The sequence below is a fragment of the Saccopteryx bilineata genome, chromosome 6, assembly GCF_036850765.1.
Source record: "Saccopteryx bilineata isolate mSacBil1 chromosome 6, mSacBil1_pri_phased_curated, whole genome shotgun sequence".
Classification (NCBI taxonomy): domain Eukaryota; kingdom Metazoa; phylum Chordata; class Mammalia; order Chiroptera; family Emballonuridae; genus Saccopteryx; species Saccopteryx bilineata.
This window is the reverse complement of record NC_089495.1, coordinates 38,952,156-38,976,464: the sequence shown is the minus strand read 5'-3', so window position 1 is coordinate 38,976,464 and position 24,309 is coordinate 38,952,156. Positions and strand designations below refer to the sequence as shown.

Below are 24,309 nucleotides of genomic sequence, written 5' to 3'. Positions count from 1 at the left end.
CCACAAATTTCTGCCAGCTTTTAGCTGTAAGAACTTTTCTCCTTGGCAGTAAGATAGGGAGAGTGCATACGTTGTCAAGCTACTGCTGTACGTATGCCCAGTATTCCGGCCTCTACTGTAAAGGACATTAAAGAAACAGTCGGCGGACAGTAAGGGCAGCGGGAGAGAAAGGCGTGGAGATTGATTGCACACCTCATGTTAGCCAGTCACTCACGGACTCCTCTAAGAAACACTCACTATATAAGTAGTGAACATGAAGTTAAATCTCTTGCCCAAAGTCACATAGGGAGCAAATCTCAAAGTGAGATAAATGTGACCTTCCCATACACCAGGGGTCCCCAAACTTTTTACACAGGGGGCCAGTTCACTGTCCCTCAGACTGTTGGAGGGCTGGACTATAAAAAAAAAAACTATGAACAAATCCCTATACAAACTGCACATATCTTATTTTAAAGTAAAAAAACAAAACGGGAAAAAATACAATATTTAAAATAAAGAACAAGTAAATTTAAATCAACAAACTGACCAGTATTTTAATGGGAACTATGCTCCTTTCACTGACCACCAATGAAAGAGGTGCCCCTTCTGGAAGTGCGGCGGGGGCTGGATAAATGTCCTCAGGGGACCGCATGTGGCCCGCGGGCCATAGTTTGGGGACCCCTGCCATACACCATCCAACCTGTAAGGTTGAAAACCTAGTTGAGAAGCTTAATGCTCATAAAACAACCGAGGAAAAGTGCCCGATGTTAAGTTTTAATGACCAGTTAATGCTGGCGTTTAGGACAGAATGAAACTATTTCATCTTGACTTTGAGAATGAAGGAAAAGTATAGCTTTACCCATAATGGATTATAAAGTACCTGTACCTATGTGAGTTTGGTTGACCCCAGACCAGAGTCTTACATGTCTGACCCATTCAACGTACTTTCTTCCCTGCAAATTGACAAATAACTAGTGTGTAGGTTTCAGCCTCGGTCTTATGAAACCTTTCATTCTCCAAATGTGTATCATTCCTCTGGTGATGCCATTCAGTTTTGTGGAACATGTAAAAATCTTAGAACTTTTCAAAAATGCTTTAAATTTGAGGGGATTTGCCATGAAAATGTTTTAAAGTGTAAATTCCCACACAACTCTTCTGATTTATTTTAATCTGATTATATTTTAAATCCATGGTCTTCCTGGCAGGAATATGAGAAGCTACCTGCCTCTTTCAGAGAGGAAAAAAAACAAAAAAAAACATTCTGTTTCAAGGCCAAGGGAAGGTGGAGTTTGAGTGAGGTTTGCTTTGGACATGGCTTCTGTCACTCGATAATTGCACAAGTTCCCTCTCTAAGATGCTCGATTAAAATTCTTGATGACTTTAGTAATCACCACAAGGCTAAGAGAATCTAATGTTCTTGAATTTGTTCCATACTCATAATATATTCAGTAACCATGTGTAGTGTAATAATCAAACAAATTCTCCAAAACATGCCTCCAGCTGCATTTTTAAACTTTAATAAATTCTGTATGCTGGCTATTCCTGCAGCCTCGTTAATCCGCCGCCGGGGTAGTAACTTCCATTACAATTCATTCAGATAGTACGTGTCTGTTTTAGAAACCTCAACTTTTCTAACCCTCTTGGAGACCAATTTGTTTAAGTAATAAAAATGGGAAAGTTCCTGAGGAGATGAGAAATTTAAGATTTTTAGATGTTTATTCCACAATAATTTATTTTATGGCTTTTTAAATTTTAGACCCTGTCCCTCCTCACCCTAATACCATATACAAAATGGAACTAAGAGAAGAATTGCAGGTCAGCTTTTACAACTCAAAAGTTGATTAGCAAAACAACCACAGTAAGAAAAGGTAGATTCCATAGGAATTTCAACATGATAAATTCAAAATTATAATAGCAGAAAACCCTAATATTTTAAATATTATTTACTAACTTATTCTCTGGGTTCTTAATGTAATCCTTACTCATTCATGTTTATCAGACACACACACACACACACACACACACAGGATAATTATCATTATAGCTATTATATCATTTTCCAAAGGAGCAAATATAACTACTGAAACCTGCATTACACTATAACTGACTAGATTTTTTAAAAGTTCTAATTCTGCTTCAGTAAACAAGAAAATAGTGGCACATAGGAGAGTTGATGCTTCCTGCTCCTTCCCCTCTTCTCTCTCTATCTCTATCTCTCTTTCCTCTCTAAAATGAATAAATAAAGTCTTAAAAAAAAAAGAAAAAAGTTATTTAGAAAATATAGTGTTTAAAATGATTGACCAAGATCTCTGTTTTCTATAGGGATTTTCATGTTCACGTGCACATATTCTGAGTTACTCATTGAAGCCTCAGGAGTTCAAGACTTTGGTCAGCATTTCATTTTGTGAGTTTTAGCAAAGAACTACTTAAGAGGGAAAAAATAGTCTCACAAATAAACTTATATTTAAAAAAAAAAAACAGATGTAGCTCTTGGGGCTTCCAACGCCTCTTAACAGAAAACATCTGCTGGACATCCTGAATATTTCTGAGACCTTGAGAACACACCCACACATTTCCAGTCTTTTTCCTAACTTTTGTAACTGCTCGCTTTTGTAACTGACTGTGTTGTTCCATCCAAACAGTTGTTCAGTTTTGCCTTTTATTAAAATTTTATTATTTATTTGTTTATTCCATAGATACACATTGATTACTTACTGTTATTTGGGAAGCGAGGGAGAAGATGAGAACAAATTGATGGATAGAAGCATTGTCAGAAATAAAACTAGTTTGTACGTAGTGTGGGGTGTTTTTTAGTGCTAGCATTGGCTTTGCTCAAGGAAATCAAACCAACTCATTTTTGGTATGATCCAAGTCTTTTGAAATGAATAATACAGTAAATTACAGTAACATGAAATATAGCACATGTCATACAAATTTATGAAAGTGTCATATAAACTCAAGGAAACCTAGTTTTATGTGTTTTGAAGAGACAATAGGGTTTTGTTTGTATGTTTGCCTGTACATGGGAACTAAAACAAACAAAGCTTATTTTTAAAAAGCATCCTCCAAGTTCACGTTTTGTTTTGGGAAACATTCAGCTTTGTTACTTTCTAAGTGGCTCAGTTTTATTGCAAACCGACCTTTGTTATGCTCATCTCAGTCCATGCAAGTTAGGTCACTCAGTTTATATTAGTTATATTTTGCAAGATTCTTTTGGTCTACAAGATCTTAAACTGTACCTCTGTGAGTGAATCAGTTACTGATCAAAGCACAAAGTATAAGGGAGCAAAACATAACAGTTTATTTTGATTTGTCTTGTCTTTTTGTTATTTTTTTTAAATTATACTTGGCATACAATATTATATTAATTTATATAGCATAGTCATTTGACATTTATACACCTTACAAAGTGATCACCACAGTAAGTCTAGTAACCATTTATCACCGTACAAAGTTATTGCAATGTTATTAGCTGTAAGCTAATTGTTTTTCTTTTAAAATAAACTTTCTGAGACAGTTAGGTCTGAACACATATTTAAAGGTTCTGCTCTTCCTGTAAAATACAAGACTTGTAAGAATAAATATGTTTTAATTTTTATTTGTTCAACAAACATGCCGCCACCTTCTGTGTGCTAGAATGGGATATGGGAAAGAGATGTACGTTTTAATAAGACACAGCGACCACCCCTTCAGCAGGCATCACCTAATGGAGAACGGAGCAGGAAGCTCTCCCAGCAAAGACATAGATAAGTGTGGCATGTGCTGGGCCAGGTGTGAGTGTCCTGATTGTGGTGACAGCAAGAAGAGCAGCTACATCACAGGGGAGGGCCCCCGGATGGCTCATCGTTGGAAAGTGGGGGCTGTGGGGGGCCGAGCAGGGACGAGAGCTGAGGTTCTGAGGAGTAGCACCTTTTCAGGAGCCGGGAAGGAAACCCCTGCAAAGATCCTGGAGAACAAGCAGGTAGACAGGCAGCAGGCAGCCAAGACGGTTGTCCCCACCGAGGAAAGCTGTGCAGCGTCAGCTGCCTCAGGGGCCAGAAGGAGTCGGGACCATGGTACGGAAGGGGTTGATAAGAGGATGAGGGAAAGAGGCTGGGAGCCAGGGGAGACACGGGCGGCAGTGAGTATAAAATTCCTGTAAAATCCTAACAGCAGATCTCGTCAGAGGTCAATGAGGTGAATTGTTATTGGGGAAATGCTCTCTGTTCAGAGGACCGGGAGGGATTAAACAAACAATGGAAGATGCTCTTGGGGTACTTGGAAAGATGGGACTCAGGATGTGATGTGGAATCTCTGGAGGACCAGGCAGTGTGATGCCTGGGGTTTCATGTACGTGTCCCCGAAATGCCCACTAGACATATCAGGTGGGAATCCCAGCAGGGAGCATTTAGACTGAGATCGCCACCTTCCCACTGCCTGAATTGTGAGGGAGCCGTCTCCCTCACCACCCGACATTTTCCTAGAAGGGCACAGAGCTTTGCTGGAGGGGACCTTTAACTTAGGTAAAAGGAATGGCTAGAGGATTTAATGGGCTCTTAAAGCAACAGGCATGAGCCAACCCAGGACCCCGCCCTCAGCCCAGGCTCGTACGCCTGCCTCTCCGCTCTCTGCAGGTGAACATGGGGTGTACATTTTATTCAGAGAGGTGGCACCTGAGGCTAGGGAAGTGAACAAGTTCTAGTTGAATAATTTATAGAACATTTGAAATCACTTCATTATTTTTGTACATTTGTCCCTCTTTACTCCCCTAACCCCATAACCACCTCACTTTTCCCCATGGTTTCTGGGAGGTTTTAAGGGGGGAGAGAGACTGATGTCTCTCCCCACCAGTTCGTGGCCTTCGGTCTTCCTACCAATCAGCGTGTTCCCAGTGTTGGCTCAGTACACTTTTGTGGTCTCTGGGCATACACTTGGGAGAGCGAGCTGAAAAGCAGCTAAAGAAATCAAAGTTCATTGGTAGTTGGAAATCATTTTCTGATGAATCACTCCATGAAGGAAAAACCATGCCAGCCATTTAGCGGTCAAGTCTCTGCCTCCTGAATTGATTCCTGGCATGAGAGATCGTGGCTTTCCAACAACGTGCTACTGTTTTGCATGACAAAGAGGAATAGTTGGCTCCAGGATATCACTGCTGAACTGAGCAGCTAATAAATCTATGACAGCATTAACCATAAATCCCAGATGTAAATCAGCAAATTGTCATTCATAACCAGCAGTGTGTCTGAAGTCAGAGCAATAGTAGGTGAGAGGCCTGCAGAAGCAGATATCACCACTAAAGACATGTATGGCTTCCTTGATCTACACAGAAGTAGGGAGAAGGGCTGTACCACCAAGCATTCACTGGATGCAGCCTACCACACAGTCCTAGAGATATGCTGCACAGATTTGCATGCTGTCTGATCTTGAAGTTGTTACAATGTAACTGCCAACATGCTAGGACATTAGCAGAGATATGCAGCATACAATTCTATTTGCATATGGACACCACGCTATTGGGTGACCTACTCCCATGTGAGTAAAACCAGACCCATCTTGGGGCATCCAGGTAGGGTAAAATTACTGTCTATGAGCATGTGAGGTCATTGTAATCTAGTTTGGAACTTAAAAGTGAATGCTCAGTTGTTTTAATTTATAAAGAAGCCAAGATACTTTTTCTACTATTTTGCTAGACGTTAACTTCTAATAGAGTCTTCAATTTTTGTTCTTTTTCATGTATATATTTTTCTCCTTCACGTATTCTCACACTTTCTAAATATATTAAGATATATACCTAAATAGATGATTGATAGATAGATAGATAGATAGATAGATAGATAGACAGAACTAAATAGTAGTTCTAATTCCATTTATGATCAATAAACACTCGAGGATCAGTGAACTGCTTAACTAGATCTTGCTTGCTGAATGGTGAAGGACTAAGTCTTCAGTTGCTTCTGATGCCGAAGCTTGTTAGAGATGCCGAAGCTTGCCGAAGCTGGTCCGTAAGGCTGCCGCCGCCATCTGAACAGGCGTCCACACAGCCTCCCTCTTCCTCTGGTCCGATGATATTGGAAAGAGGGCAGAGTAATCACGAGACCATGCTTCTGCATGATACAGGGACTCTCTGACAGAAGACCCAGATGGGGATGGTTGGGGCAAGATTAATTCCAAATGATTAGTATCTAGTTTCATGTGGAATTAAATGAGCCCTCTGGGAACACCCTTTCTAGTCAAGGTGTAGCACTGAGCTTGTTGGGTAGGCTAGACATGTGTGGAAGTGACGACAGGCTAGAGAAAGGCCAGGAGAGGGTCCCGGCCTCAGAGACTGGAGACAGGATTGAAGAGGGGCAGCATGTAGTGTCGGTTCCCCAGAAGACGGGAGAAAGGCCACTCACTGCAGGGAGGAGGCGAGCATGCGCACGTTGTGGTGATGTGAACAGCACAGGAAGGACTGAGGATGGGGCATTCCCCTGACCGGAATGGAGGGTGGGGAGGAGGTGAAACTGGAAGTCATCTGAGCCCCACGTTAGCTGTGGGCAGAGGGGTGCAGTATAGGGCAATCCCATTAAGAAGCTGAACTGCTAATTCATAATGGGTAAACTATTGTACAATGTAGAGACTCTCACTCTCAAAGAAGGCAAGAATTGGCCATGTTAATTCCAACCCTGTTCGAGGTCTTTGACTCTCTTCATAATTGCTGCCTGCTTATAAAATGAACCGTGCACACCTTTGCTTGTCATAAGTGATGTCGTAAGACCTTTGCAGAAGAACCTCGAATGCACGAGAAGCATATCACAAATAAGTGTGTGCCTTGGAAATGCAGCCGCATGCAGTTGTTGCCTCTCATTTTTGTGGATGAAACAACTATTTGTTTTTCTTTCAACAAATGCCGTTGAGAAGAACGAATGTTCTGGAGGTTGTTTTCACCCCTTGTCATAAGAACAGTGCCCTAGCTGAGTCACTCCTCTGGAATGGATGTTAATGGCATTTGGTTTCCTCTCGCCCAAGACCTTGAGTTTCATGTCTGGACGAATGAGCCATCCATTATCTTCCTACCAGACTGAAAACAGATCAATTTCTCGTGGTTTGTTGTTCTTTTTTTAATTGCGGATGTGTGTTCAGTGTCCGTCCAAGTAATCACTGTAAACCGGGGAGTCTTAGGAGGGAAGTCCAGGATGTCCAGATAGCCATCAGCAGTGTCAAACACGACTGTGAGCTCCGGCCCTTTGTTCACTAGATTTAACCCTGATAGTGGGCTAAATACCTTCTACTCACATTCACTCTGTGGCCCATGAATGTTGCCATCATGTGGCTCCAGTGGGTCGGTAGCTCCAGAACTTTCAGCAATGCATTACGTATTATTGATAATATCTCTGTAAAAAAAAATACTTCGAGGAACAAATTCCAAAATATTAGATACTTTTAAAGATGTAAATAAGGAAGACTGAATTTTGACCTGGTGTCACTGTCTGTTGCTTAACCTTTCCCACTGTTAAACTTCCAGGGCAATATGGAGTGTGAAAGATGAATGAACTGGAATGTCAGGCTGCTCACCACTAACTCACCATGTCACCTGGTCCAGGCCACTTAGGGCTTGTCATCATCACAAAGTTAGATTAGATCTTTCTTTTAGGATTTACCCCCGAGCTTATCATTTAATTCATCCATATCAAATATCTGTACCGTAAGGTGGTGCTGACATCCTGAGGGTGTTGTCCAGCTCTACACAAATACAATTCTGGTCATTTGTAGACCACCGGGAACTCTATATTCTCTATATTCTTGGACAACCCCGTATGGTTAAGATACATAGAAGTTCCTTCCCCACCTGATTTAAAGACCTCTGCCTCTGGTGCTACCACCTCAGTCACCTCTTCAAAACCCTGCCTTCCATGACTGCTCACCTACCACCTTCTCATCCCTTTCCTTCGACATCTCTTTCAAGGATTCCTTTTCTCACACGCTTACTCTAAGAGACAACTGCAATACTGTCCACATAGTGTCTCTCGCATCATCAAATTAGAAGTCACTTTAATACCTTTTTGAATTGTTCACAAGCAAATAGCTACCCATTCAGACATTCTCTCCTCTTCGGGGGGAGTCCTGCCCCCATCCTTGGCTGTGCCCTGACTTCCGGTTCATATCAGTTCCCTTCTGAGGTCGGTGCCTCAAGGCTTACCTGCCCAATCTGTTTTTAGCTACATGGTCTTCTCTCTGAGTGAACTCTTTCTCCCAGGAGGAAGGCACCCGATTTTCCAAAAACTTTCCTGTACCTGGAAACATAACCTCTCAAAAATCTTGCTAAACCCTTTGTTCAGAAACTGCAATCTTTTTACCATAAAAAGGAAAGTCCAGAACACTTCAGAAATCTAACAGTCTTTCTTCAACAATAAATCTGTTCATGGAAGCTAGAGAAAACATAGATTCTGAGATAGAGCTAACTATCCTGCCAGTGTTTTGATAGTTCAGTGTTTTAGTCTATGGCCCCACCCACCAGCCCCCTGCCAGGACTTCCTTGCATACCTTTAGACCAGAGTTGCTAAAAAGTAACAGAATTGACTTGTTTGAGTTTCACCTTCTCTTTCTGGCCCGCTCACTTCCTAGCAGAAGGAGGATTAATCAGCCGTGAAATGGCCACAGTGGAGCAGCTGTTGGGTTCATGCAGGGAAGCAGGTTCTTAGATAATTGCTACAGGATGGTGACTAGCTCTGTTTCGTCTGGGTTTCCGTGGACCCCAAGCATCCATATGTTTATTTGGTCAATTTGTCCATCTGTTTCTGGCTTGATTATAGCTTCATGAGGATCAGTCAAAGAGATATAATCAGCATCCAAAATCATATCCATTACCCAAGGGACATTCAAATGCACAGTGACAATGCCCTCTAGAACTGTTCTGAAAAGCTGGGTGTGAATCCCTCCTCTCCAAACCAGCTGAGCGGCTCATACCGTTCTGTGCCGCAGTTTCTTCAGCCATAAAGTGAATATAAGAACAGTACTGAATTCGTAACGGTGTTGCAGAGATTAAATCAGTTTACTCTTGGAGAATGCTCCAAACAGTAACTGCTCTAGTTTAGAAATGTTATTTGTTTTTATGACTTAGTCCCATACCAGGATCAAACCTGATAATTTGATCATTATCTCTTAGAACACTTCATTGGGTCCGAGTCTAGCAGGTCCTCACATGTCTATATATATAAATATTTAGAACATATTCCTTTGGGCAAGTCACAATGGAACTGAATTGTAAAATAATTAATTATTGAGTTCAGCCGCCCTATAAAAATAAAAATGGAATTTTACATGCTCTCTAGACACCATTGGAATTCTGCAAAGTTTTCATCAGAATTTTCCCCATGGGAGGCAAAGTCTGATGACAGAGGGCAAATCCCCATGTCAGCTGAGGGATTTGCCCTCTGTTCCATTGAGGGGTGTCATCATAACCCAGTACAATCGCAAAATCTTTAACATTGCCATTCTCAAGTGGGGTAGGTTCTTTGCTGCCAAAGAATGCAGCTGACTGCCACCTAGTGTTGATCACAAGAACTGCAAGGTATTCCTTCTAGTCTGTTTTCCTCAGACCGGGAATATAAAAAGTAATAAGGTGTCCTTTGTTGATGGAGAGTTAAAATTTTATTTTAAAATAGAGCCATTCAGTAAGCATTGAAAATCTTCCTTTTATAGCTTTTTCACAGACCTGTGTTGGCAAACTCCCACATTTTCTCCATAACCTTTAACCCCCCCTGAGTCATAGTCGTTTTGATAAATGGCTAAGGCATGTTTGGTGTATCACTGATGGTTGTCCTCAAAACATCTTGGTTCAGATATTACCAGAACTAAATCTCCTGGAGGAGGGAGTCCTGGCATTCCAAAACCCTTGCCTCATTTCTCAGCAGTTCTCGATCTCAGCAGATCATGTCTTGTTTATCAGATCCCAAGCACGGTTTTGATAGGGCCGGCACTTCTCCTCACAAGTCTGGGTGGTCCTTTCCTATGACTCCATTTTAGAGGCCTGGAAAACATTCCCTCTGACAATGCAGACAGATAAAGCCAGATCGTCAGGTAGACCCCACAATCAGAAACCCCACAGATCAGCATGGATACTGGAGAAGAGCCGAGGTTGTGGGTGACATATGTTGACGTATTGAAGTGACTGAAGGAATTGAGTGGAGGGGGGAGCATGCAGGGACAGACAAGAGGGTGACAGGCCTCCACTGGAGCTGGGTTGCGAAGTGCTTCAGAAATCATGAGTGTGTTATAACGGTCATAAAAAATGGCCTAAAAATAGGAGACTCTGGCTTTTCACTTCCATGTGGGAAGAACCTGAACTTTGGAGTCAGACAGAACTGAGTAGTTGCAGAACCATAACTCATTGACTTAACAGACAATAAAGTATTTATTTGACTTAACAGTGAGTCATTTTTATTATGTATGTCAAAATTTGTAAGAGATGCTAGAGACAGACATGCAAATGAGGCACATCCTAACATGCAGCACAGTGAGTGCTGTGAGAGCATGCTGAGGGAGTATGTAATCTAGCTCCCCACTCAGGAAAATGTCCTCTAGGGCCCCTGCAAGTCATCAGGCAATCCGGGTGGGCATATGCAAAGGCCCTGAGTTACAAGAGAAACTGGCCCAATTGTCAGGAGCTCAGTTAGTCTGGAGGAGAGTACATGCATGTGGGAAGCCACAAGTGGGCAGGTCATGCTAAAACCCAGAATGGGAGCTTCTGCTTAATATGACTTGAGCAGTATATCAGAGGGAGCCACTACCCCTCCGTCTTCTAGGATAGGACAGTGGATACTCTGAGACTTTCTGCAACCGCAGGGACCTCCATCAGAGTGTAAGGCTCTGGGCATGCGCTGAGCTCACCTCCCCAGGAAATTGGACCCCCTTCCTATCAGCTCCCACCCTAGAGCGAGCTGGGCTGCTTTTCCTTCGGTTGATCTCAACTTAAATGCAAAACTGTGCCTGTTGTTTTGAACTCAGCATGGATTCTATTTTCTCATTAGCCTTAGAAAGCCACTTCCAGCTTTTCCTCACAAAAGACAAAACAAAATATAGTTCTTTTTCTTAAGACTTTGAATGACTTAAGTTTAAACATTCATAAGATTTGGGGTAGATTAGTTAGGTTTTCTTTTGAAGGGGTAGAGGGAGGTCACATGTATTTTGTTAAAAAGAACGAAATTATTTTTTTTTTCCAGAAAATAAAATGGCACAAGGCATAAAAAGAACTCGCAGAAACTGTGCTGTGCTCTATGCAACTGTCTGCTCCAGAGCTCTGCTGAGCCCCGCCCCTCGCAAATGAATAGTAGGGATTTGGGGCCCAGGGAGGGGACCTGGGAGTCACCACGGACTGGCTGGAGGAGCATTGCTAGATCCAAAGCCAGCCCAAGTGAGCCAGCCAGCCTCTGCCACAGGGCACATGGACTGGCCCTTGTTTTTAAAGTCACCAGAATAAGGCCATTAACCTTTATGGGTTTTAGTCTTTAATCTCTGGAAGGAAAATTATTATAAATACTAAAAACACCAGAAAATTTCATCTTAAAGCATTTTGCGGGTGCTACAATTCCCATCCACTGTGGAAGATATTCACATAATCTTCTGTGCATGGCCGAGATGGATTTTAAAGCTGGAGGGGGCCTTAGAAGCCTCTACCTGCATTTCACAAATGGGATAAGCAAACCCCCAGAGGGTCAGTGGTGGAGAGTCCCATGACGCTCACAGTGAACACCTGGAGTGTGGTCAGAGCAGTGTGAAACGCTCCTGGGTGAAGGGTCGGCAGAGCTGTGGGCGAGACACTTCACCTCCTGGGCTGTTCCCTCGCCTGTCCGTTGTGAGAATTGTCCTCTGGCTCTGCATTTGACTTGCTTGGGTAGCTTATATGCCGTAGTTTTTCAGGCTTCTCCCCTCCCCCCAGACTGAGCTCTTGAGGCCTGACATTCCCTCCAATGGATGCTTTGACAGCCAGTCAAAACCAATCCTGGGGCAGGGACCACTTCCCGAGAGATCCTCTCTAGTGCTGAGGCACACACAGGTCAGCTGGCATCTTGTTAAGATGCAGCGTTGATTTGGTGGGTCCGGTGTTGTCTGAGGGACCCTCGTTGCTAATGAACTCCGAGTGATGCCAACGCTGCTGACACGAGGACCTCCTGTAGGAGCTCTCTGAAGTCCCTTCCATCTCTGGTATCTCCTGAAGCCTTCGGGAATGCGCTAGGTTCCCAAGGGCGAAGAGCAGAGGTGTCTCAATTTGGAAAGTAATATTATGTTAGCCTATTTTCAACGGCTGTTCTTCTTCCCTGTAAGAAACTTGCTAGAGAATGAAGGTGGTGTTCCTGTACCACAAAGACCGACATATATTTTGTACAATACTGTATGAGAAGGGAATAATGTTTTACCCAAAATAAAATGAAATCTATACAATGGGTAAGAATTTAGGATAGAATTTCTCTTTAGTTTCTGTACGGTAGAATTTTTATTATTATTATCTTTCCTCCCCACCTCTTTGGAAGTTCAAGGTGACATGCTGGCCCCATCAAAGATCATCCTGGCCAGTCCCTGTGTTTGAGGCACGTGGCTCTGAGGTCATTTTTCAGGCCTGATACCTGGTTTGGGCTGGTTTACCCCCCTCTGAGGCCTACCCGTCCAGGAAACAAAACTCACATATTCCTGGAGCTGACTTTGAGTTGTTTGTATTTATGGGCAGCAGCAAAGGGACCGAACAGTGGTCACGATCCCACTGACTGTGAGCAAACCACTGGGGTCATGACCCACAGTGTGGTGGGGGCTGGCAGCGCCTTTGCGTGTCTCGTTGCAAAAGGATGTTGCAGCCACAGTGATACTGATACTATCAATGGAAACTCTGAACCCTGAACTGGATCTAGGATTAGCAGACATGTAGAAACTGTGCTAATCAAAAGGAATGAGATTAGTAGAAAGAAATGAGCGCTGCCAATCTGGAGAATGGCTACGAGAACAAACCTGAGGACACCCAGCGCTCCGCGCTCCTGGAGCTGTCCGACGGCACTGACGGGAGTGCACAGTGGAGCAGCCAGGGCTCTGCAGCTGCCTTCAGTAGAGTCAAGCATGGCCTTCCTGTATGACCCAGTAATGCCGTTCTTGGGTATTTATACAAACATAGGAGGGGTCACTCGGTCTGCTGTAGCCCCCTGGTCAAGGCACATGTGGGAGAGCAATCAATGAACAACTAGGGAGCCATTGTGAGGAATTGATGCTTCTCATCTCTCTCCCTTCCTGTCTGTCTGTCCCTGTCTGTTCCTCTCTCTGTCTCTGTCACACACAAAAAAACAAAATGTCCACACAAAAGAAGCCATACATGAATGTTTAAAGGATTTTTTTTTTACCCAGACAGGGTCACCTTTTTTTTTTTTTCTTTTTTTTGAGACAGAGCGAGAGTCAGAGAGAGGGATAGATAGATAGGGACAGAAAGACAGGAACTGAAAGAGTTGAGAAGCATCAATCACCAGGTTTTTTTGTTGTTGTTGCAACACCTTAGTTGTTCATTAATTGCTTTCTCATATGTACCTTGACCATGGGCCTTCAACAGACCGAGTAACCCCTTACTCAAGCCAGGGACTTTGGGTCCAAGCTGGTGAGCTTTGCTCACACCAGATGAGCCTGCGCTCAAGCTGGTGACCTCAGGGTCTCCAACCTGAGTCCTCTGCATCCCTGTCCGACGCTCTATCCACTGCGCCACCGTCTGGTTAGGCTATATATGAATGTTTATAGCAGCCCAATCCACATTCACCAAAACCCGGAAGCATTTCACATGTTCTTCAACAAGTGAGTAGGTAAGCAAATTATGCTAATGGAATACAACAAAATACCCCTCAACAATATAAGAAACAAACTGTTGATGCACAAAACAGGGCAGAAACAGATGGGTAAACCTCAAATACATTACATTGAGTGAAAGAAGCCAGATTCAAAAGATGACATAGCGTATGATTCCGCTTGTTTGTTAGCCTGGAAGAGGCAAAACCGTAGACTAGAGTGATTAACGAGGTTGTGGGAGGGGGCTTGATGACAAAGGAGCAGCTTAGGGGTGACACCATTCTGAGCACTTTTCAAAACTCATGGGACTATACACAAAAAAATGGTTTTCATTGTATGTAAATTTAAAAATAAAAATTTTTAAAAAGAAATAGACACTAAGTAACTTTAACGAATATAAAATAATAGGTAAGTAAGTTAAAATCCAAGGGAGGAGTAAGAGAAGGGAGAGGAGCGAGAGGAGAACGGAAGCCACACCTTTGCTGGTGACAGAAAATTTGGAGCTCTATTTAAAACATGTTCTATTCAGGAACATTTCAAATAAAGACTAACAAGGAAAAAATCTGTGTACTACAGCCAAGTCAGAACCCTCTCCTGTTCTTAACCTTTTCTTCTTTGTTGGCCGATTTATTTTTCATAACAGACCAACGCCATATAATGCTAACCTCAAGAATATTTTTCTTTCATGTGACTGTGTTTAGTCTAAATGCAAAATAAATATAACTGTTGGTTCTGTTCCTGGTCTGTGCCACAGATGCTAAAATGTCACTCTCCGACTGCCAGCCTGGTTGACGATCGCAGTGGGGAGGCCAGTATTTGGAAGGCCATGATCACGATATTTCCTCTCACTCCTCCCATTGGTAGACAGCATTCCCCAGGTGGTGACCGGTCACGCTTTACAGAGCTCCCCACTAGGCAATGATGGAAACACGGAGTAATTAGAACACACAGCCTTTACTGTGAATCGTGTCACACTTGACTAGAGCCTCAAAACATGACCTAGGAATACTAGTACGACAATGGCACGTGCTGTTGGCTCATGAAAATTAATAATCTATAATTGAGACCATAAGTACAGGGAGCTAAGTATTTTCATTACCTGTAGCTTTATGATTTTGATAATTCAAGAGGCGCTACCTATTGTATTGTAGTTGTCACTTTCTAATTGTATAAGTATAACCTGATGATACTCTGTGTTACTAACTCATAAAGACAGAAAGATTATTTGATGATGATCACTGATATTAGTGATTGTTATCATTGATACTGTATGCCACATTGACAGCTCCTAAGTTAGAGCGTATCTACTTTCTGGGAGACCTGCCAACCAGAGGTCTCCATGTGCTTCCTGTGGCCCCAGAATCCGCTTCTTCCGGCCCATTCCTCCCCTGCCGCCCGCGCTTCCAGAGGCCCTGGCTCGTCCGCACTCAACTCCGAGTCTTGTTGGAGGACAGCAGACTTAGGAAATCAAGTCAGTCTGTTAGGCAACGGTTCACCTTTAGGCAAACGAAATGTGTTTATGGCTGCAATCACAGGCAATAAAAGGCTTTCCCAGAAAAATTAACATTTCCAACATATGCCAAGCAAAATCACATCCAGTCTATAAAAAGCTTGGCCTCACGTTCGTCTAAAAGTCATTAAGTGGGACTGCCCATGGGCTGTCTGTTTTTAGAATAAAGAGCCAAGGTTTTCAGACTTATTGGTCCTATGGGTGGAGAACAGGAGGTGATACATTTTTCTCTGCTTTAAAATGTGAATCTATCCAAGTCAAATTATTTCAGATAAATAATTATACAATACAATACACTATACAATACAATACACTATACAATAACATCTGATAGCAATAGATGATACCTGCTGATTTTTGTTTTTTATGAAAATCATGCATAATGACAGCTAGTGACGTCTTAAGCTTGTTTTTCACTTGTGGGTATAATTTGGTCCTGACTCACTTCCAGCTCTGCTGTCCTATGGGCTGTGTGCTGGACGGGTCTACTTGCTCTCAGGATCACACTCAAACAGACCAGATTTCACACAGGGAAAGCTAGGTCTTGATTTCTTCAGATGTATTCATTTCTCTAGCAATTTTTAAAAAGCATTTGGGCAGAAATTTCTTTTCTTTATTTTTACAGTGTCCACTCTTCTTCCTTTTGGAAATATTAGCTGTCCTATAAATACACTGGTAAAAATGTATAAAATGGATCTGGTCATTCCCAGTATACCGATAAACTTCAAGGCTTCTGTTCTTAACCTTTGCCTTCACACCAGACTCCTTTTGTGATTGTTTGTTTTTAGGTCAAGTTTATTGAGGCATAATTTACATACAACTCAATGAGTATAGAGAATGTATACAGCCATATAACAACCACCCGAATCGTGATATAAAAGAGGTCCATGACCCCAGCAGTTTCCTTTTGCCCTTTTCAGTCAGTCCCCTCCCTGGGCCCCACCTTTGGCAACCACTGACCTGTTTTCCTAGTTTTGCCTTCCCTAGCATGTCATATAAATAAGATGATAGCCTAATATCATATTAATAGGACCGGAGCCTTTGTGTCCGGCTTCATCATGCGTAATGCCTCTGCGGTTCTTCCTCGTTGCACACATCAGACAAATTTCTTCCTTTTTATTGCTGACTAATATTCCACTGTATGGATATACCAGTTTGTTTCTTCATTCATTAGCTGATGGAGATTCAGGCTGTCTCCAGTTTTTCACTAAAATAAATCAAACCACTATGAACGTTTGCCTGCACATCGTATGGTAGGTGTCTGTTTCACTTTGTAGGAACTGCCTGTCACAGGGGTGCCCACTTTGCCTTCCCGCTCGCTCTGCATCCTCTCCAGCACTTGGCACTACCAGTGTTTTCTCTGGGTGTTAGCCGGTCTAGTAGTTGTGGCTATATCGTAGACCTTACTGCAGTGGTCCCCAACCCCCGGGCCGCAGACCGGTACCGGTCCGTGGGCCATTTGGTACCGGTCTGCAGAGAAAGAATAAATAACTTACATTATTTCCGTTTTATTTTTATCCAAGTCTGAACAATGTTTTATTTTTAAAAAATGACCAGATTCCCTCTGTTACATCTATCTAAGACTCACTTTTGATGCTTGTCTCGTAAGTTCGACAATTATATTTTAAAATACCACAGTTTTTACACCGGTCGCATAATTTTATTTTGTACATTTATCCATCCCATCCTAAAAGCCAGCCCATGAAAATATTTTCTAACATTAAACTGGTCCGTGGCCCAAAAAAGCTTGGGGACCACTGCCTTACTGGATTTCATTTACCTTCCCTAATGACCGATGACGTTTAACATCTTTTCACAGTCTTACTTTCCATTCGTGCATTTCTCTGGTGACGGTTCGGTCAGTTTAAATCTTTTGCCCATGTTTTTCAGTTGGGTTGTTCATTTCCTTATTGATTTCTGGGAGATCTTTCCATATTCTGGATAAGTCATTTATCAGGAATGTGTTTTGTAAACACTTCTCCCGGTCCGTAGCCTGCTTTTTATGTTTAACAGTATCTTTCGAAGATCAAACATTTTAGTCTTATCTTCTCCTTTTATGGCTTGTGATTTTTTTGTATCTTATCTCAGAAGTCGTGGCCAATCCAGAGTCACAAAGATTCTTCCCTGTATTTTTCTCTGGAAGTATTATAGTTTTTGCTCTTACATTTAGGTCTGTGATCCATTTTGACTAAATGTTTGTAATGGAGAGAGGTAAGGTCAAGGGTTAGTTCCGTACATATGGATGTTATTTCCTTCATATTGACACTAGTCCTACAATCTGTGTCAGATGATTTTAGAATGCAAGAATTCTGAGAGCCCATATAATTTTGCCACGTGTAAGTGGAATCCTTAATTTGGAATAGTATCGAGGGCAGGGCTAATGATTTGTTTTGTATTAAATTAGAAGCTACAGGCAAAATATGGCAGATTTAACATCAGCTTTATCTGTTTTGTATGGAACATTATTTACTGATATTTATTATGTATATAATGCAGTGCTCAAATACGACCTTCAAGTGTTAGTTTGGAATATGGTCTTAATTGCTCAAAAATGCCAATGATCAGCCCTAAGAACAGTGACTAGTTCTTAATTTTAGATGAAGGAATTGTCTTCCTGAATCCTAAAAAGTAGCCCTTCTTGCCTTTGGGGCCATTTTACGTAGTTTCAAATGTGTGTGAACAGCTCACAGGATAAGCTGGGAATTAGACTGGGATCCCCTGAGAGTCACCAAGAACTGCAGCATCAGAAGGCCGGGAAGGTCTGGAACACGTCGTCAACAGCCAAGGAAGGGAGGGGCCCCCCAGGAGAGGACAAAGGACATGGGGTGTCTGGTGGGACGCCCGGTGCCCATAAAAGGGGAGACAGGAAGAGTAAACTTAGGGAGGAGAAGGGATTTCCTAGTATTCAGATGTTGGCCAGTAACTCAAGAAAAGCTTATTCTTATTCTACCAGTAAAATACTGTACTGTAGATGAGAAATCCTGGTGTGCAGTGAAGCAGGGTTATCTTTGGAAACATCTCTCTTTATCCTTTCCTGATACATGAAGCTCTTCTTACTTCTTTACCCAAGGCTAGTGTTAGGTTACTATGAATACAAACAGGCACCCCCTTGGGGTTACGTGGATGTGAAATTTCTCAGGGCCCTGATTACCATCAATTTTCGCCTTTTGAGTCTGAAGCTATAGTTATTCCACACGTGCACATAATCCGATTAAATTTTGCCCCTTTTACAGAAGTGAAAATTCCAAATTCATAAAACCTTGTCAGTGTCTCAAGATGTCAAGTGCATTCGCTCTGTAGCCATGGCATTTAAGCAATGTGTAGTCAAGTCTGGACTCGTTCCATTCCTCTCTCAGACTTTGGCTTCTAGACCTGACCTCGGACATCCCACACAGGTTCCCGTAGTGATTTCAGAAGGGGGGAGGCATTGCGCAAGCCTTCCATCCTCACAGCAAAGTTCATTCTGTTTTGCTGCAAGTATCGCTGAAGCATACAACCAAGAAAAATTTAATTAAAAATAGCATTTAACAAACATAAATGTTAGATTTTCCTCTGTCTGACTCAATAAGCCCAGCCTTTCTTCTGAGGTCCAGCTTCGTGCATAAGAGATATTTCTGATTAAGAGATACCTGTTGGATACGGGGAAGCAGAGGAAGGTAAAGGGGGCTATATACGGTGATGGGCGGAGACTTGACTTGAGCTGGTGAACACACAATACAGTACACAGATGATGGTCGTAGAATTCTGCACCTGAAACCTGTATAATTTTGTTAACCAATGTAACCCCAATAAGTTTAATAAAAAGGAAATACAGAATATAAAAATACTTCTACTACTACTAATAATAATAATAAAAGATGCCTGTCTCCTCCCATAAGAATGTCAGGAAGGGAAGGAGGGTAAAGTCATGCAGTAATTCTCATAACCTCCTGGGGACCATGTTCATTGCAGGTCAGGAGGTCTGGCTGGGCCTAAGACTCTGCGTTTCTCCCAAGCTGCTGGGTAGCTGATGTAGCCCACGGACCTCACTTGGGCAGGAAGGAATAATGGCAAGATGGAAGGCCTCAGAGTCAGCCCCACTCCCCGGACCTAACTGTGTAACTGTCCGTTCTCCCTGCCAAACCTTCCCGAGCCTCCACTGTCTCGCCCCTCACAAGTGGGGGAGATGCCTACTTGATTCATCTTTCATGGGGATAAAATGAGGTGAACCATTTTTTTAAGACCTGTAACGGTGCTTCATCCCCGAGGATACACACTTAAATGATACTTTTCATGATCCTATTTTCTGTACATCTATACATATCAAAATCTTTGTTGGGGACGGGACCTAGAATATGGTTTTTGGGGCTTGTAATAAATATACTGCTCACAAAAATCAGGGGATATTTCAAAAATGAATATGAAGTGATGATATCTCCTAATTTTTGTGAGCAGAATTTTAGGAGTTTTAGTAATCTAGGAGCTTTTGAAATTTATACAAAAACATTTCAACAAGAGTTCTATTCTTTCTGGTTTAATTTTTATTTTTAACATCACTTTTAACAAAAGGAAAGGAAGAGATGGAAATAACTTTTCCGATTAGGACTTTTCAACCAAGGATGGAAGTTGATAACAGTGATGATTAATTAGCACAGAGGGAAATCCTCTTTATTTACCTGGTCATTCTAGCTGCTCTTGACAAGCACACAAGGTGCAAGCATGGGCAGGATATCCTCGGGAAAAACCTTGGTCCCTGATGACCGGAGCATGCATATGAAGGTCATTGGACCATGACAAAAATGTTTATTTAGTCCCGGCAAAGTTGGATGTGAACTGTGGGCAAAACTGAAAGTTCAGTCCCCAAGGACGGGGCTCTAACTCGGATTCTCTCCAGACTTTTCCTGGCCCTTCCCCTGGACGGAAGCTGGATTAAATTTTGTGAAATGTTCCATCTGTCAGAAGCTCAAGATGACTCTTCAGAACGGCACCAATTTCACACCCACAAGGATGACTGTATTTTTCTTTACAATGGAAAATAACAATTGTTGGCAGAAACGTGGAGATTTTGGCACACTGTGGGTAGGAATGCAAAATGGTGCAGCCATTGTGAAAAAACAGTATGGTGAATTCTCAAAGAGATAAACATAGAATGACCATAGGATTCAATAATTCCACTTTGGAGTATATACACAAAAGAATTGAAAACAAGTACTCAAACAGATATTTCTACCTGCATGTTCATAGCACTGTTTACAACAGACAAACAAAATCATGGTCTACCCATGCAATGGAATTTTATTATTCAGCCATAAAAATGAATGAAGTACTCATATGATCATACATGGATTAACCCCCCAAAAATTATGTTAAGTGAAAGAAGCCAGATGAAAAAGATCACATATCATGTATATGATTTCATTTATATGAGATATCCAGAATGGGTAAACCCATAGAAGCTAAAAGCAGATTGGTGGTTACCAGAGACTGGGGGGGAGGGGGGTGGGGAAATGGTGAGTGACTACTCAGTGAGTATGAGGTTTCACTTTGGGATGATGAAAATGTTCTAGAACTAGACAGAGGACATTGTTAATGTACCGGATACTGATTTTAAATGGTTAGTTTTGTGTTATGGGAATTTCACCTCAATAAAAAGGAAAAGTGACAACTTGCTCCAGAAAAGGAAAGACTGCTGTTTTATCCCAAAAGTCAGACTTCCCATCCAAGACATAAAGTTTAAAAAGAAGTTTACTGACAATGGAAGGAAAATGAGTACATGGTGTCATTAGTCACATTCCCCATCAGAGAGAATTGAGGAACAACAGTTAATGAGTACATGACAAGAATGCGGCTTTCATCATTAAGATACACATATTCGCCTGACCAGGCGGTGGCGCAGTGGATAGAGCGTCGGACTGGGATGCGGAAGTACCCAGGTTCGAGACTCCGAGGTCCCGCGCGGGCTCATCTGGCTTGAGCAAAGAGCTCGCCAGCTTGGACCCAAGGTCGCTGGCTCCAGCAAGGGGTTACTCGGTCTGCTGAAGGCCCACGGTCAAGGCACATGTGAGAAAGCAATCAATGAACAACTAAGAAGTCGCAACGCACAACGAGAAACTGATGATTGATGCTTCTCATCTCTCTCTGTTCCTGTCTGTCTGTCCCTGTCTATCTCTGCCTCTGTAAAAAAAAAAAAAAAAAAAAAAAAGATACATATATTCCATTCTGATGAGTAGTGTGTATTCCCCTTCATTGGCCCCATACAGTAACCCCCTGGATAGTGATACAGTTTGTAGACAGATAAAATGACAGTACTAATGAGGAACATTTCATCCCCCAAAGGACACTCCCTGTAAACATTGACAAGCCTCATCATGATTAGGGAATTAAGGCTTAGGGGCATGGTATATAAACATAAAACAACTATTTTCTAACAGAGCCACAAACAAAACAAAAATCAAAAATAAGCACAACCGGGAAAGAGTCATAAAAGTCAGAATCAAAGCATATTTAGTCCCAAACTCACAACAAATGTGGCATACTAAGACCCCTGACTAGAATTCCACTAGAATGAGCCTGGGGTATCATATGCCCAAGGACAGGGCTGTCTGTATTTGACCCCAATTTCCCTCAACTAGAAAGCCTCATTTTTATCATATTCTTCAAAGATATCAGATACATTGGCCCACCATAATGAAAGATGCTGGCAATGGCTCCCCTCGGTGAGTGTCTGCTGACTCCTGCATTGACTGGACTCCTCTGGAACGTGTGGAGGGTAGAAGAGCAGGAGAACCCACTCTCCCTCTAAAACTTTGACCTTGCCTGGAGGGAGACCGGAGGGGCTTCCCAAAAGCCCCCATTGTTTTAGAAGTCGGGGGTTGGGAGCTTTGGGGTAGGTCTTACCTACCAACCAAAACCTTAATCTCCATCCGTATCTTCTATACCAAAAAATGTCTTCACCGCTTCCTCCACGTTGGGGGTGGGTGGAGGGACATCTAAAGGGATGAGCGGCGTAGGAATGATAATGATAAGTTCAGAGGCCGGATCTCCCCACAGCCCTCTGGGCCGGTGTGCTTATGACATTAATACTGCAGCTTGGGCTGCATTTTGAGATTGTTTGCTTCACCGCAATGGTATGGACTGTTGTGGGCAGGTGATAAACATTCTGTAATGACAAATTTTTTAGCTGCATACTTTATATAGGAAGAGTTACTTATAGGCAATGGACACGAAGGCTAGAAATAATGGCTCAATCCCCTCTTCAGTCTAAAGGCAAATTAGGAATTTGAAATGGGAAAGGAAATCGGGTTTAGCAGGTAATGGTTCTGTACAGTGAATAAACAGTAGGCTCATTCTCTTAAAGAGAAATTAAGACAGAACTCTTTTTTTTTTTTAATTTAAGCTAACCTAGGTATGGAGGGGTCTTTAGAACATAACTCTAATACATACATTAGTTCCATTAATAAGAGACATAGAATTCCCTTTTTTAATTTTTTTACTTTTATTATGGCAAAACATACATGAAATTAACCCATCTTAACCATTTTTATACAGTTCAGTAGCATTAAGTATACTCACATTGTTGTGCAAACATCATCGCTTTCCATCTCTAGATCTTTCTCATCTTACCAACTAAAACTCTGTAGTCACTAAACAATGACTCCCCGTCTCCTCTCCCCGCTCCCCTTTCTCTGTGACTTGGACTGCTCTGGGAACCTCATCTAAGTGGAATCACACAGTATTTATCCTTCTTTGTCTGGCTTATTTTACTTAGCACAAAGTCCTCAAGGTTTATTCGTGTTCTAACATGTGTCAGAACTCCCTTCCTTTTTAAATCGAATACTATTCCATTTTAGGGATGGACCACATTTTGTTTATTTATTCATCTCTGGATGGACACTCGGCTTCCACCTTTTGGCTATTGTAAAAAATACTGCAGTGAATATACGTGTAGAAATATCTGTTTAAGTCTCTGCTTTCAATTCTTCTGAGAGCCACCTTATATCCACTGTATGCTTTATATTGAGGTAGGGATGAAAATCTTGGAAATGTGGTTGCAGTTTTTTTTATACTGAAAGGACTTAAGAAATAATAAAAATCAATTGATTCTTTCCAGCTCACTGTTAATTTCAATATAGCATCACTGTAGCAATTTAGGATCATTTTCTCTGACATTGAATAATTTTTTCCTTTAAACTCTGTGAATTCTTTCTTTGCCAGAAATCACTCTGTAGCTGTGGTGGCAGAAGATGGTAGTTTACAGAGATTGTTCCCTGAAGATTATAACCCTTTGAGAATGAAAAGTGTTAGTTTCCAAAGCTACACGCCTGAAAGTGCACGTTCGTTGCCATTGATTGTGGAAACTGAATGTGTGTTGTTTCTGCAGGGTCAGCCAGGGCCAGTGGGCCCCCAGGGGTACACCGGACCCCCGGGGTTACAAGGATTCCCAGGCCTGCAGGGCCGCAAAGGCGACAAGGGTGAACGAGGCGCGCCGGGGATCATAGGACCGAAAGGAGACGTGGTACGGAAAAACCTGGTATTGCCCCTGATTTTATGGAGGGCAGCGGGTGTGTTGACCTTCATTAAGTTTGTTTACCTTCTTTATAGGGATCAAGAGGCGTTTCTGGATTCCCTGGTGCTGACGGAATTCCTGTAAGTTTTTTCATAAGATTAGAATTTTAAAACATTGTGCCATGTGAACCAATACGTTTACGACTTCCAGAAACATCTTGAGCTAAACCTCCTTTTTTGTTTAGACCATAAACCGTGTGGGGCTCTATGTGCATCTTTTTCTCCTGGAATCCAGTCAAATGTTGGACAAATCGTTTCCTTTATAAACGTTCTTCTAGACTTGGCTTCCGAATTGAGGCTACTTTGCTAGAACTGGACATTAGTTTTGTAATAATTGAACCCTGGATCAGCCCGAATGTAGCTTAGCATGGCCCAGACCGTGGATGGAATGAAGCCCCGCTCAACGTTTGTGCAGCTTCTCAAATTCTTCAGAGTAACCACGCAGACATGGGGAGAAGAGGCATGGGTTATCCATGAGAAAATCTCGAAATGCAATCAAATGTGTT

The 24,309-nt window shown here is 42.2% G+C and overlaps 1 protein-coding gene across 2 annotated transcripts in view; it reads left to right on the top strand.

The window, feature by feature from the left end:
- Positions 1 to 24,309, top strand: part of COL4A2 (collagen type IV alpha 2 chain) — a 199,705-nt gene that overhangs the window by 99,133 nt on the left and 76,263 nt on the right. For both annotated transcript variants that reach the window (XM_066234747.1, XM_066234746.1), the window contains exons 5-6: positions 23,619 to 23,753; positions 23,840 to 23,884. In XM_066234747.1, coding sequence (XP_066090844.1) covers positions 23,619 to 23,753; positions 23,840 to 23,884 — 180 coding nt within the window. The remainder of the gene's footprint in view (positions 1 to 23,618; positions 23,754 to 23,839; positions 23,885 to 24,309) is intronic.